The sequence below is a fragment of the Schistocerca piceifrons genome, chromosome 6 (genome assembly GCF_021461385.2).
Source record: "Schistocerca piceifrons isolate TAMUIC-IGC-003096 chromosome 6, iqSchPice1.1, whole genome shotgun sequence".
In the NCBI taxonomy this organism is placed as follows: Eukaryota; Metazoa; Arthropoda; class Insecta; order Orthoptera; family Acrididae; genus Schistocerca; species Schistocerca piceifrons.
The window spans coordinates 473,187,727-473,206,686 of NC_060143.1; the positions used below are offsets into that span (position 1 = coordinate 473,187,727).

The window sequence follows — 18,960 nt, forward strand, 5'->3', positions numbered from 1 at the left end:
CAATTTAGTGAAAGACTCAGCTGTCAATTGTAAATAAGAAGTTTTAAGATGTTTAGTAGCATATTACACGTTTGTCACATTAATGTCACCACCCTCCATATTTGATGTCAATGTTCGATAACCACTCACAGATGGCAGGTGGCTACACTAGCAGTAAAGAGCATATAAAGCATGTTTGGAGGACATAGGAAACAGTGCTGTCATTGTCATAATGTGGAAACAGAGTGATTTATCTGACATTCAAAAGAGCATCATTAAATTTCAGGCCAAGGGTGAAAGTATTTTTGAAACAGCTAACTTTGTCATCTGTTCACCTGCTGCCATGGTTGAGTATACTGTGCATGGAAAAATTGTGCTATCTAAAACTGGCACCGAGGCAACTGGACAATCTTGTCATTTTAAAAAACACAATGGATCAACACAAGTGGTCACACAATGAGACCGGACAATGCATTACACTGTTGGCTTTAAAGGGAAAAAAGCTCAAATATTATAACATTTATTTTTAATGTTTATTTGTAGAAAACAGAACAGGTACAAATAAGACTTCATGTCACTGTATCAGTAAACCAGCCATGCAGACTTTTGGGCACAGGTCCTGGTGTTTCAAAAACTGCTCGCCCAACTTCCTTCCAGGATTTGGCATCTAATACAAGTAAGCCAGCTTTATTCTCCTCTCCTTTTCCCCAAATGATAGCAGATAATACTACACCATCATCTTCCTCCTGGAAACAGTGACAGATAACATGGAATTAAACATTAAAACTCTCAAAGTGTGTTTTCATTGCAACTGAAGAAGTCTTTTTTTTCACTTTCCAAGTTTTACAAAAGAAAGAAATAATTTGCAACAAAGATGTTTGGTACTTCAGCCAGCATGTTTTATATACTGCTCATTACTTTGTATTTGAATCTATAATCATGTAACACTAACAATTTGGTTTCTGAGCTGGTGAAGTTTGACTCTTCCTAATTAGCATAACATTTGCTTCCTAAATGAAACCTATGTTAAGGTGGCTAAGACACAAAACTTCACACTGAGCTGTAATTTTGACAGATTAAACGTTAGTATTGGAGCAGAAGCTTGTTTTACAGTAGGAATAAACTAACTTTGTATTACTGTAATTTTGCTGCTGTAGTGTACTAAGATTTAAATGGCACATTTAGTCATGTTGAGCAGCTTGTGAGGTGCTAGAAATTGAGTGGCGTGACTTGCAGGGTGCCCATAATTGAAATTCCAATTTCAAAACGCTGTAGAATGAGAACCACTGGGTCAGAATAACATCAAATTTGAACAGCATGTATTGATGATAGGGGAAACATCATGGAACAAAAAAAAAAAATTTAACAAAAATTTTACCAACAGATCGGCACTGTAAGCATCAGGATATGCACACCAACAGACATGAGGCACAAGACTGTTCCTCAGTCTGTGTCTGAGACACCCAACATGATCTCTCCTTGAAGGAAGTGCTTTTCTGGTTAAACACTTTTACAAGAATGGTGACTGTACACCAGTAGCCCAGCAGAAATAGTGGATACTCAGGAGTATGAAAAATGGCATCAGTCCAATGTCTGGTAAGGGTCTCGAGAAAATGATTACAAATTTTGAAAGTAAGGTTCTTTAGAAGTGCAATGTGGCAGAGGGACTAAAGCAGTTGATCCAACATTTGTTGAGTATGTGGCCACAGCACTGCAGGTGAGGTCAAGTGGTGGTGTGCAAAAATATGGCACGTGGGAAATTGTCTGTACAATGGAGACAAGCTTGTGAGCACAGTGCATAAAATCTTTTGAAACATCCCACATTGCTATCCTTACAAAATCACCCATGTTCATGAGTTGCTTCCTGCTGACCTACCAGCAAGACAAACATTCAGTCTGGAATTTCTTGCTCACATGGAATTGGACATTGAATGGCCAAGGAGCATTCTGTGGACAGAAGAAACCCACTTCCATCTCCAAGGACATGTCAGTACACAGAATTGAAGAATAAGGGCAACAGAAAATCTGCACACACTTCTAGCGGTACCACTTCACTCTGCAAAGGTGACAGTGTGGTGCGAGTTGACAGCATTGCTTATCATTGGGCCATGTTTTTTTGAGGAGATGAGTCCTGTGGGTCCTGTTATCTGTACCATCATTGGTAACCACTATGGGAATCTTTTTTGCACCGTCATTCCAACCCTTCAGCAACATGGATGTGTGTGTAAGAGCATTTTTATGCAAGATGGCACTCCTCCACACAATGCACAGATAGTGAAGCAGCTGCTCCAGAGGCATTTTGGAAATCTCTAAAATTAACATCCAATATTCCCCTACAACCTGGCTGTCTAGGGCACCCAATTTTAATTCACATGACTTCTGTCTGTCAGGTTATCTGAAATATGTTGAGTTCAGTGCTTCAATTACATAAACAGCTGAACTGGAGACATGCATTGCACTATACACTCTGAACATGACCCCTGAGACACTGAAATCTGTTGTGGAACATGTTGTTTCCTGATTTCAACTTTTGACAGAAAACAGTAGACAGAATGTTGAATGTGTCTTGTACCAGTCTCACGACAATTAAAAACTGATGTTATTTTACCTATTATGCAGTTTTTCAACCTCTGAAAATTAAAAACCAATGTCATTTTACTTTTGATGCAGTTTTTGGGTCCAGGATAATTGAAAAACCAATGTCAATTTACTTCTTAAGCAATTTTTAGCCTTGGACAATTTTGCAGTCATGCACATTGAATAGTACAGATAGTGTAGTGTGCAACTCAAACCATAGTCATCATAGTTCAGTTCATTTGTAGCTGACCCTATTTATGTTAAAACACTTGTAGCACCATCAGTTGATAAAATTCTTGTTAAATTTCTGTTTTGTTTCATGACATTTTCCCCTGCATTAACAACATGCTGTTCAGATTTGACATCATTCTGAGTAGTGGGTCACTTTCTATAGCATTTTGAAACTGGGACTTTAATTATGGACATCCTACACAAGGCAAAGTGACATAGTAAGAAAAGTGTACTTGAGGATTTGGAGTTGATCATGCAGATATAGTCTGTTGCTAGATTTTGCTGAAAAACAGAGACACGGAAAGAGAATACCGAGGACTTACCATTTACCATAAATGACAATCAACAAGTTATCCTCAAAAATTGTGCTACCTTTGTATAGGACATGAGTACGTAAGTCAATGATAAAAAAGTCAACCATTAGGTCTACAATATTTTCAGTAATGCTTGCTTTTTCATTGTGAGAAGAGTGATGAAGTTTACAACATAATGCTACAAAGGAAACATCTGACAGTGTTTTATTGGACACAATCATTTTACACACTGAAATAGATCACACACAGGCCATAGTTTCAGCAGGATTACAAGTAAAGCAAACTTCATTAAAAGCCTTTAGTAATGTTTCCAAAACATAAGGAATTTTCTTTGTAGTCCAGAGAAAGATAGTCAAGAGTAGGTACTCAAAATAAGCACTGATGCTTGTCTTTCGTGGTGTGATGAAGGCCAACAATTGTGTCAGGGCTTACAGTTGCAACAAAAGTTACAATGTCTTGACAGGTGGTGTCTCAGGGTTGGACAGGATGACAGATGAATGGAAAAATGTAATTTTCACAAAAGAATGACGACTGTCTTTTTTTAGCCATCATCAAAGAAACTTCTACACCTCTGTGCAGTACTTCCTCAGATGTGGAGTGAACTCCCATTAGAGTACTAGAAGCATTTTGTAGAGAGCATGCCAACTTCTGCCGAACATATGTGACACTTAGTGGTAATCATATCCCATATTTGCTGTTTTGATATTGCAAAGAGATTTTTCTACCTTGCTATTTTGTAGTATATCCTTTAATTTCTGAACTTTCAAAACACATGTTTAGGGCATTGGTTTATGCCAGATGCCACTTTACCATGCTTAACCTCCTTTTGCAACGCTTTCAGTCCACTGTTCAAGAAATATTCTTCCATTTCTTGATTTGCCTCACTTCTGGGCACTTGTGCAGATGATATTATCATAATCAGAACAATGAGATCTGGGTCAGTAGCTTCATGGAAGTATGGTCAGTTTTCATCTCAGATCATTCCCCAAGTCAATGATTTCTCATCATCAGGTATTAAACTCTCACTTTTCTTGCTTCTTTACTTAAAATTACAATCATCATCTTGACAGGTGAATAGCTATCTACTCACCATCCCAACGATTTAATTTATATCAGATACCACATTTAGCATGCCAGACAAAATATTGGTCACTCACCTAAAACAGCACAATGATTACAGAATGAGATTTTCACTCTGCAGCGGAGTGTGCACTGATATGAAACTTCCTGGCAGATTAAAACTGTGTGCCCGACCAAGTTCGACTCTCTGTCGGGCACACAGTTTTAATCTGCCAAGAAGTTTCAGTACAATGATTGCTCTGGAGATCTCTAAATTGTGTAGAATTGGTACCAAGCAGTCATGTGGGCCTCCACAAGTTGCTTAAGTAATGGCAATGAATCAATGTGTAAATTTTAGTTAGTTGTGTGGAATCAGCATTGAAAGATTGGTTGATGTGGAGATGTGAAAAAATGACAAAAAGGAGCTATCACATCCGGATGTGCCCATAATTGCACCACAAATGATTTTGCCCTATTTGTTCTTGTGACAATGCAGACTGTCCAATTTGTCTACAAGGAATAGTGTATCACTTGCAGTCATCTAATAAAACAAAAGAACTGTGGTAGAAAAATATCCTACACGACAGGAACCAATCAAAGAGAATAAGTTTTGAATGTGACAGGAACTGGTGTTGTCTATAAATGCAGATCCACCTCAACCAGTCTCTAAGAAATTGTTATGAAAGGAACTGCATGCAATAGACATTTCAGGTTTACCTATCAAAAGGCCATTGCTCACTGTTGCACATTAACTTGCATATCTTCAGTGTGCCAAAGAACACAAAAACATGACACTAGCAGACTGGAAACATGTTGTGTAGTCGTGCAAGTCAAAATTTTGCCTCTTTTCAAATGATGCAGGGCTCCGAGTGCAGTGACAGACCAATGAGGAATTTAACCTGCAGTATGCCAAGGATGTAGCTGAGTTTTGGGATCTTTTTTTTTTTATATATATTCAGTTTGAGCCCTCTCTTTCAGCTTGCCATGAATATGAAGCAAGATGTATATCAACATCCTTGACCAAGTGTTGTCCTTTCTTCTATGTCATCATAATGAGTTTACTGTCATGCAGCCCTCCATGAGTGACTTAAGTAATTACTGTAAAGCGATTTGTATATGCTAGTCAGTTGTATGGAATCAGTGCAGAAAGACTGGTTTCAATTTCAGTTTCAATTTGTTGCTCATAACTCATAATTTCACATGCATGTGCATTTTCAAAAAGTATAAAGTTTTTAGAATTACAATTTTTTTAGTTTGCATTATTTCTTATTACATTTTAATTAATGACAAAGTTATAAGGGCATTTTTGGATAATCCACTGCTTGACCCCCTTTTTAAAAGTATTCCCTGTCAATTTCTTAATTTCATTTGGGAACAAGTTATTAAAAACAGCTCCTTTGACATAGGGGCTTTTTGCTGTTAAAGTTAATCTTCTGTTAACCATATGAAAATCTTTTCTATGCCTTGTTTCATAGTTGTTGATATCCATGTTTCTTTTTGTAATCTTAGTGTCTTCTTTCACTAGTATTGTAGTTTCTAGTATATACATGGCATAAACTGTGAGAATATTGTGTCTAATGAATATGGGTTTGCAAGAAGTCCTTGTTTTACTTTTCTGAGATCCTCAAGGCTCACTTCTGCAGTATGAAAACTCTTTTCAGATCAGTTTGGCATGTCCCACCCCACTGTACTATTCCATAAGAAAATAATGGATACACTAATCCATAGCATACAATCCTTAGGGTTTCAGAATTAAGATATGAAGATAATCTTCTTAATACATGTAGACTGGGTGTTATTTTTTCACAGACATAATCAGCTTGCTACTGCCATGAAAGTCAATCATCTATGCATAAATCGAAGAATTTACAATCTGTTCATGTTTTTGGTAGAATTTTGTCAATCATGGTATTTTGTCTGTTTGGACCACTTGGTTTAAAATGAATAATATTAATTTTTTCTATGTTTACTTTCAGGTTCCCCCTTTCAAAGTGAGCTCTTGACTTTTCAATAAAGTTATGTATCTCTTCAACTAGGCTGGGCTCATTGCATGCATAGCAGACACCAGATGTATCATCTGCATACATAGTGATGAATTGATTATTGTCAAGAGAACTCGGGAAATCATTTACATAGCATATAAATAGGACTGAACCTAAAATAGAGCCCTGAGGATCACCAAAATGTATATTTCTTATACTTGACTTTCTCCTCTCCAGTATTTCTTCATTAGAGTACATAATCTCCATGCACTGTTGTCTACCCTTTAAATATGTTTCTAGCATTGCATGAGTTTTCCAATGACACCACTCCTTGCAGTTTTTGAGGTCAATGGGTCTGTAGTTTTGTACAAGTTTTGTTTCCCCTTTTTTGTGCATTGGTTTCACTACAGATAGTTTCAACTTGTCAGGGAACACACTGCCTTCAAGAACACAGTTTATTAGATGAACTAGTGGTTTCATTAGTTCATGTTTACATTTCTTCAAATGATATGGAGAAATTACATCTAATCCTACTGATTTCTTGTTTCTGAGGTTATCAATAAGCTGCAGAATGTCATATGTGCTTACTGCAGGTAGTGTTGGTTGATATGGAGATGTGAAAGAATGACAAACATGTTGATCCTGAAAAGTTATTTTTTTTCTGGTGAAGCATGGCTGCATTTAATGGAATACATAAACTCAGAGTCAACAGTGAATTTCTGAACATCCTCATCAGCTAAATCAAGAGCTTCTGTGTGATGTGAAAACAGGAGTGTGGTGTGCAGTCAGTGAAACACAAATTATTGGAGCAATCTCGTTCCACCGAATTGTAACTTCTCATAGTTTTGGGCACAATATATTGCAGTCTTTTTTCACAGAATTAACAATTAATGAAAAGACATAGAATTATTTCATGCAGGAAAATGTAAGAGCACACACTGCCATTGTAGTATGATAGTATAACAAGGTGTTTTTGATGGGATAGTTGATAGGCCTCCTCATTTCCCAGGTCTAAATCCAAGTGATTATACAAACAGTTGATGATTAGAAGACAGTTTTTGGCTTGTGGTTTCAATAATTTCGACTGTTGACTTTTGATGACTGTAGGCAATGTGTACAGGTGTCAGTCTATTCTTGTCACAGAGAGACATAATTTTTATTACCTACTGTAAATGGTTCAAATGGCTCTGAGCACTATGGGACTCAACTTCTGAGGTCATTAGTCCCCTAGAACTTAGAACTAGTTAAACCTAACTAACCTAAGGACATCACAAACATCCATGCCCGAGGCAGGATTCGAACCTGCGACCGTAGCGGTCTTGTGGTTCCAGACTGCAGTGCCTTTAACCGCACGGCCACTTCGGCTGGCCCTACTGTAAATGAAGGTAAGCTTAGTTTAGTCACATTATATCTTAGTTTATCCTGAACTCAGGGAAGATGTGCAGAGCCAAAGGAATTAGTTGGTGAACAACCCATGCAAGCTGAGGGCATGTACTTTGGTTCTATTTGCAACACCCTGTATATGCATAATCCGTGATGAATTTCTTACTCAATGAAACTCCCAGCTGAAATGCCATTTACAGTCCATATATGTAGAGAATTTAGCACACAGCTACCAATAGTAAATTTAATCATCTCTGATATGTCAAAGTTGTATAAGCACTGCACATTTGTGCCAGTCTACAGCTCAGTTAATTTAAAATTTTTCAGTAAAAAAGGAGATTAATGTAAGAAAACTACTTTTAGATTTTCATTGACAGGGCACCTAATATTGATAAAATAATCATTTATTCTGTCATAATAGTCTTGTACTTACTGTCCCATTTGGATCCCGAACAAATATTGGTTCACTTGGAAAAACATTTTTCTCAAACCAGATTTGTGTCTGACGTGTCTCTGCATCAGTCTTAATTAGCTGTAAGTAATATAATAAAACATCTGTCAGTAAAATTCATGCAGCTGAAAGACAATGTCATATGTGATAATGAATTAAAATAGTTTTATATATAAAGGTAATGTGTAAAAAACTCAATATCTAATGTCATCTGCTGGACGAAATGTGTGTAGACCTGAAATCCAACTCTCCTGAATGATATTAAAAATGTGCATACATACTTGATACATTTCTGCCCACTGTTACAAAATAAGTAAGTTGTCACAAAGATATTTTGAACTGCAAAGATGACCTCTGGAGGCAGTACAGCTACACTGTATAGACAATATCCACATTAATACATAGCCTAGTGAATATGAAATGTTTGTGAAAACTAAAGACACTAACAAGTCATCAGGAACCATTTTAAAACTAACAAGAAAAGTTGGTGAAGGATATAAATCAATTAACAATAACTCCTCCCCCCTGCCCCACACCTCAAACTGTCAGGGGTTAACTGAATGGTGACATGGTAAAAAAATTCATATTAAAGCCACAAAAATTTTCCATATTTATCTCTACTTACAGTATCTGTAATTTATTTTTATTTGTTTGTAATTGCATAACAAGTGCCTGTGTAAGATTAAGCATCAAACTGTTTGCTGTGAATCATCTCTAAACCTATTCCATTATTATCCTGGCTGTATCTGGTATGAAGATGATTGGGTTTCTTATCAGCTTACTTAAATCATTAGCAAACATCACTGATATACCAGCCAAGTCAACTATAAAGGTCATGAATAGAAATAGATTAAGCTCCAAAATTTGCAAGACATCATATTCAAAGTTTCTTCGCTCATAATGTATTCTTATTCTTGTAATATTGTTGTTAAATTGGCACTCAGTTTTCTGTTAAGCAAGAGTAATGTTGTACTCTTTTAGCTTCCCCAGCAGAATTTGGCAAGATCATAAAAGTTGCCCATGATCTATTTGTCTTGTTTAGGTCTGCCAGTACTACATTTGTGATATCATATATTGATTTCTCCATACAAGTGCTCTGTGCTACTGTTACAATGTCATTCTCAGAAAAATAGTTTAGTATTCTGTTACAAACTACATTCTCAAATAGTTTTGATAACATGAGGAGGGAGATGGGCTTCCAATTAAATGAGACTTGTATTTCTCCACTTTTACTCAGTGACTGATTACAAAGGTAACTCAAGGATGGCACTACCAAGTCAACAAAAAAATTTATTACTTTTTTTGAAAACTCATCATAACCAGAAAAATTACTACTTTTTAGTGACCTAATGATTACTGCCAATCTTTTAGTGATTGTTTTCTAAATAAAAACTGCCTTTTTTTGCTTCAGTGTATTTTATTTCTTCCAGATGTGTTTCACCTTTTACTTTAACACCTCATAAGTGGAATCTAGAGTGATATAGTTTTCTATATTAGGAAATAGATTTTTATGTAAATAAAGGATTACTTACAATACTTCGAGTTTTTTGGTTAGCATATGTGTTTACTCTCATCTGATCAACCAAAAACACAAACTGTAAGTAATCACTTATTTACATAAAAAACAATATGTAAACTGTTTTATAATCTACATATATTGCAAATTAAAACAAAACTGTATCATTCTAATTTCCACTGATGATGGCTTAAAGTTAAAGGAGAAACACATCTGGAAGAAATAAAATTCTCTGCTGCAAGAAAAAGCATTTTTTTTTCACAAACTGAGTACTTCTGTGCTTGCTGCAAATAATGCTCACACAAACAAACTTGTTTCAGTAACTGGTTTAGCAAATGTGATATCTCCTGGTCGAGTATGAAAATATCTGTGTAAGTGAGTCTACAGGGTTTCCATAGTCTACAGGGTCTGCTTTCGATGGACAGTTTTTTGTCCCTGTTTTTTCAGCTACTGCAAGAACAAATTCATTGAGAATGTAGTTGCCACTGGTTTCAACTGAACATCATCTGTTTCTCAGCTGAGTCTGCTTAGGGAATAATGGCCAGGAAATGGGTTTTTCATATTCTGAATTCTTATTCACACAGGACTATAGAACACTGCTTACAGTGTTACTTGATGCTACTGAATTGCAACAAATGTAGTTGCACTAGCTGGTGGATGTAATATGCTACAGGCTGCATTGGTGGCATGCATTCTATTATGCTAACTTCCATATTCCTTATATTGCAATGGGCTCTTGAAAAATGTTGTTGGTGTGCCATTGACAAAATTAATATTTTTAGACCAACGATATTATAGATAGGCAGAATGGAAAGACCGTTACACACTAAGCCACACACCTGGTGTGTCTGTCTGTCCTTTTTTCCCCCTAAGGTAAGTCTTTCCGCTCCCGGGATTGGAATGACTCCTTACCCTCTCCCTTAAAACCCACATCCTTTTGTCTTTCCCTCTCCTTCCCTCTTTCCTGATGAGGCAACAGTTTGTTGCGAAAGCTTGAATTTTGTGTGTATGTTTGTGTGTCTGTCGACCTGCCAGCACTTTCATTTGGTAAGTCACATCATCTTTGTTTTTAGATATATTTTTCCTACGTGGAATGTTTCCCTCTTTTATAACCATATCATTAATTTGAACCCAACAATTACGTTTGTTATTGTCGCTGTTGCATTTCGAAATCTTTCCTGTCGTCTTATTTTCTCTTTCTGTTTTTACCAGTAGTCTCACTTTGTATTCACCTTCCCCTTTTTACCGTAATTCAATTTTATCCCGCTTATATATACTCAATAATACGTAACCCACTTCCAAACCATAACCAAAAAAATTTTTATTTTCCGCTTTCAACACTACCGCTGCTATAAAATCCACGGTTTCTAGTTCAATAACAGCTGCTTTCACGTATTAAACAACCATTTCGGCTAGTTCTAATAACTTTCACTTTATTTCCACTTCCGTTTTTTGCACATCACTGATCATTTTTAGCCGCTCCCCACAGGTTTTAACGTCATTATTTCTTCGTCAGACAATTGTTAGCCACATTTTCGAAATCTTTTACCATAACACCACTCCTTTTAATGCATTTACACGTTTTTTCGAAATTTTCCCGAAATTCTCCGTCCTTTAACGTGTTTCAGCGGCAACACAACCACCTAACCTTCATGCACATCGCTGTCTACCGACCCAAGTTCACCACAGGATCAACTTAACCAACACTTTTTCGCCTTTTTTCATACCAGATCTCCAGTTACTTTCTAGTTCACCCTTATCTCTACCCATATATTTTTATCTTTCATTTTCATTTCAACCTCATGTACAAAACGTCTTTCCCTCTCCTTCCCTCTTTCCTGATGAGGCAACAGTTTGTTGCAAAACCTTGAATTTTGTGTGTATGTTTGTGTGCCTGTCGACCTGCCAGCACTTTCATTTGGTAAGTCACATCATCTTTGTTTTTAGATATATTTTTCCTACGTGGAATATATATATATATATATATATATTCACACAAGAAAGCACACATGACTGCCATCTTCATTCGCTGCAGTCTGAAGACAGTTTTGGCTGAAAGCTCAGTGTGCAAGAGTCTTTTTGTTGTGCCTATCTGCAACTCAATGTGTCATCCTTATGGTGAGTAGCAATCTATCCTTTTCATAATATAGTTGATATTCCAACCTGTACTTTCCATTGTCTGATATTTTTAGACCAATCACACATCAGTGTGTTCTACGAGGGATATCCTGAAAGTAAGTCTCATTATCAGAAACTTTATTAACAAAAACGAAAACACCATGACATCACGACTACACACCTTGCACCATGGTTTGATATAGTTACTATCAACACTGATACATTTGTTGTAGCATACTATCAGTTTGAAGAAACCACTCTGCTGAAACTTGATGCCTTGCAATGCAAAGAAACGTTACACAGTTTGCTCCATGTCAGCATTGGTTTGGAAGTGACGTCCTGAGAGCATGGCTTTCAATGGAGCAGGTGAAAGGCTGATTGGGCAAGACTGAGATTGTAGGCCAGGTGATCCAGTCTTATTTGAAGCAACAAATTTGATCCTGTGCAAGCCTTGCTGTGTGTGCTTTGGCATTGTCATCCAAGAGCACAATACCTTCACTCGTGATTCCTGGTCTCTTTCACTGAAAGGCAGACCTAAGCTTAGTACAGGCATCACAGTTGCATGCAACATTGATGGTCCCTGGCTGGAGGAAATCGAGGAGAATCACACACTTTGGATCCCAGAACATTGCAGGCAAAACATTTCCTGTGGAGGGTGACAATCTGTAGTTTTTCCTCATTGGTGAATCAGGATGCTTCCTTGTCACTGAGGCTGAGGCAGCCTTGGATTCTGCTCCCATGTCTCATCACCTGTTATGATTCTGAACAGGAACTCATTTACCTATCCTGTGTACCACATCAAGTGATTGAGGCCGATTGCCATCCTTGCACTCTTGTGACCCGGGGTCAGATGTTTTGGCACCCATCAGGTTCCAGTAAACCAACATGTCATGGAGCATGTGATGGGCCTGAGGATGGCCATTGCACAGTTTTGATGTTTCTTCTGACACCATTATGCCCCTATCTGTGAACACCTAGTCCTGTGCTCTACCAATGTTGTTTTAAATCATGGATCTGGAGGGGTGCCCACTTCAACCTTCATCCTCCACACTCTGCCTTTCATCTCTAAACATGTGACACCAGTTAAACCTACCATTTGATGAGACATGACCTTATCTCTACATATAAAAGGTAGTCTGAACAGAAATAGCTGTGTTAGAAAGGTTTTAATGAAGGAAACTCCAGATACTATATTTAAGCAGGGCAATGCTCAGCTACATGTGGTGAGAAATGACCAAGCCTTTTTCAGTGAATGGCTGTTACCACTGCTTGTGGCACCAGCATTTTCACCTAATACAGGATGAAAATTAATAGAACTGACAAACAGCAGGACAGTTTCCAGACTGGAAATGGAGGAAAAAAGGTCCTATGAATATTTGTCTGGAGATTTATCATTGCCACAGTAGATGGCACCAACAAATAACAGTTCCTCTAACCATATGCTGTGTGTTCTTTGTGCTTTGTAGGCTTTGTGATTGAAGCAGTGTATTGTAAGTAGCAGAATGGTCCAGTATTCACTTCAGGAGCAAGCTGAGATGGTGTTTGTGCACACCCAAGCAGATGGAAACAGTCGAGAGGCAGCATGGCTATACCAAAATAAGTACTGTCACAGCCACCAGCCACTTTATACAACATTTATGCCCTTTTTGGGCATTTGTGTGATCATGGATCCTTCCAGGCAGATGAATGTGCAGGAAAGTGGCAAGCTGTGTGCACACCAGATATGTAGGACTGTGTTTGGAAAGATATTGAGAAGAACCCTAGTGCAAGCTCCAAATCTGGTGTACACGCAGTCTGCTGCCTCCCTGCATGTCTGTCTGTCTGAAAGGACCCATGACCACAAAAATGCCCAAAAAGGGCTTGAAATATTGTGTGATGTGGTTCTTGTCTGTGAGGGTACATTTTTGGTATAAGCATTTAGCTGTTCTGCCTCTTGAGCATTTCTGTCTGCTTGGCCGTACACAAACATCACCACAGCTTGTTCCCAACATGAATACTGGACCATTCAGCTGCTTACAGTATGCTGTGTCACTCATGCAGGCTGCAACACACAGGGAACACACTGCACATGGTCAGAGGAATGGTCATTCACCATGCCATCTACCATGGCAATGATGCATTTCGAGACACATCTTCGTATAAGTTCATAGGACCTTTTTGCATTTGTTTACATTCAGGAAACCATCCCTGCAGTTTGTGAAGTTTGTTAATGTTCACCCTGTATGTTTCTCATTAAACATGTTTAGCTAGCAACTTGCTACACACAGTCATTCAGAGAGATATTCCAAGAAAATACCGAGGGCATCTTTACTTCTAGTCATTATAGTCAAAGGCTCTAACTAAAGTGTGTGATGCCTTCACACCATACTGGATTTTCAAAGACAAAATTATTGTCTACATCTGCAATTATAATCCCTCCATTACCAGATTAATTATTCCTTGATGTCTCAGAATGTGTTCTAACAGATAATTGCTTTTTTTGTCAAATTTTGCCACATTTCTTTTTTCATCAGTTTGATTCAGTACCTCCTCATTAGTCACTCAATCTACTCATCTAATTTTCAGAATTCTTCTGTAGCACCACATTTCCAAAGCTTTCATTCTTTTGTTTTCTGAATTGCTTATTGTCCACATACAAGACTACATGCCAGACACGAATCTTCAAAAAAGACTTCCAAACACTTATGAGGGCATGCTGAAAAGTAATGCCTCTGAATTTTTCACACTGTTCTCAATATCAGTTGAGATGTTACATGTCATGTATATAATCCAGTCAACTTTCCCTCTTTGCAGATGAAAGACGCAAACATCTGCTACTAGAGGGCTCTGAACTGGAGCGTGTAACGTTACCGTGTTGATGCGTGAGAAACAGCATGCTGTAATCAGGTTTCCAACAACAGAATAAGTCATTCACACATGGAGAATCCTCTTATTCAGTGTAACAGTGCCAGACCACACAAGAGTGCTGCGACATCTACAACAACCCAATGCCTTGGGTTCACTGTCATTGAACATCCCCTATACAGTCCTAACTTGACCCACCCAATTTTCACATGTTTCCAAACACCCTTACCTTAAGGACTTCACTTTGGTAGTGATGAAGCAGTACAAGCAGAAATGAGGATGTGGCTCTGTCAACCAAGTGAAACATTCTACAATAATGGTATCAACAAACTAGTCTCTTGTTCGGAGAAACATATTTGTCACAAGGGTAACTATGTTGACAAATAAGTATCTGAACATGAAGAGCAAAGATGTAGAATATTAATAAAATTCGTATTATTTGAAAAACTTTAAGAATTTTCACATAAAATGTTTAAAGGTATTACTTTTCAGCATGCCCTTGTAAATTTATATTAGATGTTAACAATTTCCTGTTTTTGAAAAATGATTTTTTGCTTTACCCAGTCAGCATTTTATATCCTCTCTGCTTCAGCCCTCATCAGTTATTTTGCTACTCATGTAGCTAAACTCACCTACACTTTCAGTGTATCATTTCCCAATCTAATTCTATCAGCATCACCTGATTTAATTTGTTCTACATTCCATTACCCTCATTGTTGATTTTCATTTTATAATCACTTTTGAAGATACTGCGTTAGTGTAATGGTTAAAGTGAATGGCTGCTAAGTGAAAGGTTCTGAGTTCAATCCTCGTTCAGAGCTTAATATTTACCTGACACGTTCCACATCATTATGAAGTGTTGTATTCATGATCTATGGAACAAGTATTAATCTAATCTAATCTAATCTGTTCAACTACTCTTTGAAGTCCTTTGGTGAAGGGTAAATGGAATGTAGATTAAAAACTTTGATGGTATGCAGAGCCAAGGAATAACAACAAATAATTTTCCTCCTTATCTATGAATCGGAATGGAATTCTGTACTGTGGTGGGAAGGTCTGCAACAAGCTTCCATCTAACATAAGCAATTGGGAATCCCTGCCAATTCCAAAGAATATTAAAACCATGCCTCATTAGTCATTTCTAAATTGAGTAATTGAAAAATTTTGTTAGCTGCCAAGTAGTAATGCACAGTAAATAAGACTCAATATTTACAGATTTAAGAAAGTATTTCCTTTGAAAAATGATATTGTAATCCAGTAAATATTAAGCTCCTAATAATGATAAATAATGATTGTATAGTAGAACAGAGAAGGTGAATGCTTTCTTTAACATAACACCTTTTTTTTCTAATATACTTGTTTAAATTTAGGTAGCATAAATGTAAATAAGTACCCATGGTCTAGGGGTAGCGGCTTTGATTCATAATCAAAAATGTCTTCGGTCCTGGGTTCAATCTCCGCCACTGCCTAAATTTTGATAAATAATCAGCATTGGCGGCCGAAGACTTCCGGCATAAGAAGTCAGCCTCATTCTGCCAACGGCCTTGTCAAAGAGGGCAGAGGAGCAGATAGAGGTTCAGGGCACTCTCTTGTCCTAGGGGTGGGAAATTGCCCCTAAAGGCAGAAGAATCAGCAATGATCAACGACATGAGGATGCAGAAGGCAATGGAAACCACTGCATTAAAGACACGTAACGTGTATCCACAGGACATGTGGCCTGTAATTGAAGAAGTGTCATGATGATATCTCCATTGGCAAAAGATTACGGAATAGTCCCCCATTCGGATCTCCAGGAGGGGACTGCCAAGGGGGAGGTTACCATGAGAGAAAGATTGAATAATCAACGAAAGGATAACGTTCTACGAGTCGGGGCGTGGAATGTCAGAAGCTTGAACATGATAGGGAAACTAGAAAATCTGAAAAGGGAAATGCAAAGGCTCAATCTAGATATAGTAGGGGTCAGTGAAGTGGAAGGAAGACAAGGATTTCTGGTCAGATGAGTATCAGGTAATATCAACAGCAGCAGAAAATGGTATAACAGGTGTAGAATTCATTATGAATAGGAAGGTAGGGCAGAGGGTGTGTTACTGTGAACAGTTCAGTGACCGGGTTGTTCTGATCAGAATCGACAGCAGACCAACACCGACAACGATAGTTCAGGTATACATGCCGACGCCGCAAGCTGAAGATGAACAGATAGAGAAAGTGTATGAGGATATTGAAAGGGTAATGCAGTATGTAAAGGGGAACGAAAATCTAATAGTCATGGGCGACTGGAATGCAGTTGTAGGAGAAGGAGGAAAAGGTTAGAGGAGAATATGGGCTTGGGCCAAGGAATGAAAGAGGAGAAAGACTAATTGAGTTCTGTAACAAGTTTCAGCTAGTAATAGCGAATACCCTGTTTAAGAATCACAAGAGGAGGAGGTATACCTGGAAAAGGCCGGGAGATATGGGAAGATTTCAATTAGATTACATCATGGTCAGACAGAGATTCCGAAATCAGATACTGGATTGTAAGGCATACCCAGGAGCAGATATAGACTCACATCACAATATAGTAGTGATGAAGAGTAGGCTGAAGTTCAAGACATTAGTCAGGAAGAATCAATACGCAAAGAAGTGGGATACGGAAGTACTAAGGAATGACGAGATATGTTTGAAGTTCTCTAACACTATAGATACAGCAATAAGGAATAGCGCAGTAGGCAGTACAGTTGAAGAGGAATGGACATCTCTAAAAAGGGCCATCACAGAAATTGTGAAGGAAAACATAGATACAAAGAAGGTAGCTGCAAAGAAACCATGGGTAACAGAAGAAATACTTCAGTTGATTGATGAAAGGAGGAAGTACAAACATGTTCCAGGAAAATCAGGAATACAGAAATACAAGTCGCTGAGGAATGAAATAAATAGGAAGTGCAGGGAAGCTAAGACGAAATGGCTGCAGGAAAAATGTGAAGACATTGAAAAAGATATGATTGTCGGAAGGACAGACACAGCATACAGGAAAGTCAAAACAACCTTTGGTGACATTAAAAGCAATGGTGGTAACATTAAGAGTGCAATGGGAATTCCACTGTTAAATGCAGAGGAGAGAGCAGATTGGTGGAAAGAATACATTGAAAGCCTCTATGAGGGTGAAGATTTGTCTGATGTGATAGACGAAGAAACAGGAGTCGATTTAGAAGAGATAGCGGATCCAGTATTAGAATCGGAATTTAAAAGAGCTTTGGAGGACTTACGGTCAAATAAGGCAGAAGGGATAGATAACATTCCATCAGAATTTCTAAAATCATTGGGGGAAGTGGCAACAAAACTACTATTCATGTTGGTGTGTAGAATATATGAGTCTGGTGACATACCATCTGACTTTTGGAAAAGCATCATCCACAAAATTCCGAAGACGGCAAGAGCTGGTAAGTGCGAGAATTATCGCACAATCAGCTTAACAGCTCATGCATTGAAGCTGCTTACAAGAATAATATACAGAAGAATGGAAAAGAAAATTGAGAACTGCGCTAGGTAACGATCAGTTTGGCTTTAGGAAAAGTAAAGGGACGAAAGAGGCAATTCTGACGTTACGGCTAATAATGGAAGCAAGGCTAAAGAGAAATCAAGACACTTTCATAGGATTTGTCAACCTGGAAAAAGCATTCGACAATATAAAATGGTGCAAGCTGTTCGAGATTCTAAAAATAGTAGCGGTAAGCTATAGGGAGAGACGGATCATATACAATATGTACAACAACCAAGAGGGAATAATAAGAGTGGACGATCAAGAACGAAGTGCTCGTATTAAGAAGGGTGTAATACAAGGCTGTAGTCTTTCGCCCCTACTCTTCAATCTGTACATCGAGGAAGCAATGATGGAAATAAAAGAAAGGTTCAGGAGTGGAATTAAAATACAAGGTGGAAGGATATCAATGATACAATTCGCTGATGACATTGCTATCCTGAGTGAAAGTGAAGAAGAATTAAATGATCTGCTGAACAGAATGAACAGTCTAATGAGTACACAATATGGTCTGAGAGTAAATCGGAGAAAGACGAAGGTAATGAGAAGTAGTAGAAATGGGAACAGCGAGAAACTTAACATCAGGATTGATGGTCACGAAATCAATGAAGTTAAGGAATTCTGCTACCTAGGCAGTAAAATAACCAATGACGGACGGAGCAAGGAGGACATCAAAAGCAGACTCGCTATGGCAAAAAAGGCATTTCTGGCCAAGAGAAGTCTACTAATATCAAATACTGGCCTTAATTTGAGGAAGAAATTTCTGAGGACATATGTCTGGAGTACAGCATTGTATGGTAGTGAAACATGGACTATGGGAAAACCGGAACAGAAGAGAATCGAAGCATTTGAGATGTGGTGCTATAGACGAATGTTGAAAATTAGGTGGATTGATAAGGTAAGGAATGAGGAGGTTCTATGCAGAATCAGAGAGGAAAGGAATATGTGGAAAACACTGATAAGGATAAGGGACAGGATGATAGGACATCTGC

The 18,960-nt window shown here is 37.9% G+C and overlaps 1 protein-coding gene across 3 annotated transcripts in view; it reads right to left on the bottom strand.

The window, feature by feature from the left end:
• Nucleotides 1-483: 483 nt before the first annotated feature.
• Nucleotides 484-18,960, bottom strand: part of LOC124802489 (carotenoid isomerooxygenase) — a 376,100-nt gene continuing 357,623 nt past the window's right edge. For all 3 annotated transcript variants that reach the window (XM_047263303.1, XM_047263304.1, XM_047263302.1), the window contains 2 exons: nucleotides 7,959-8,057; nucleotides 484-725 (listed from right to left, as the gene is read on the bottom strand). In XM_047263303.1, coding sequence (XP_047119259.1) covers nucleotides 549-725; nucleotides 7,959-8,057 — 276 coding nt within the window. In that variant the 3' untranslated portion in view covers nucleotides 484-548. The remainder of the gene's footprint in view (nucleotides 726-7,958; nucleotides 8,058-18,960) is intronic.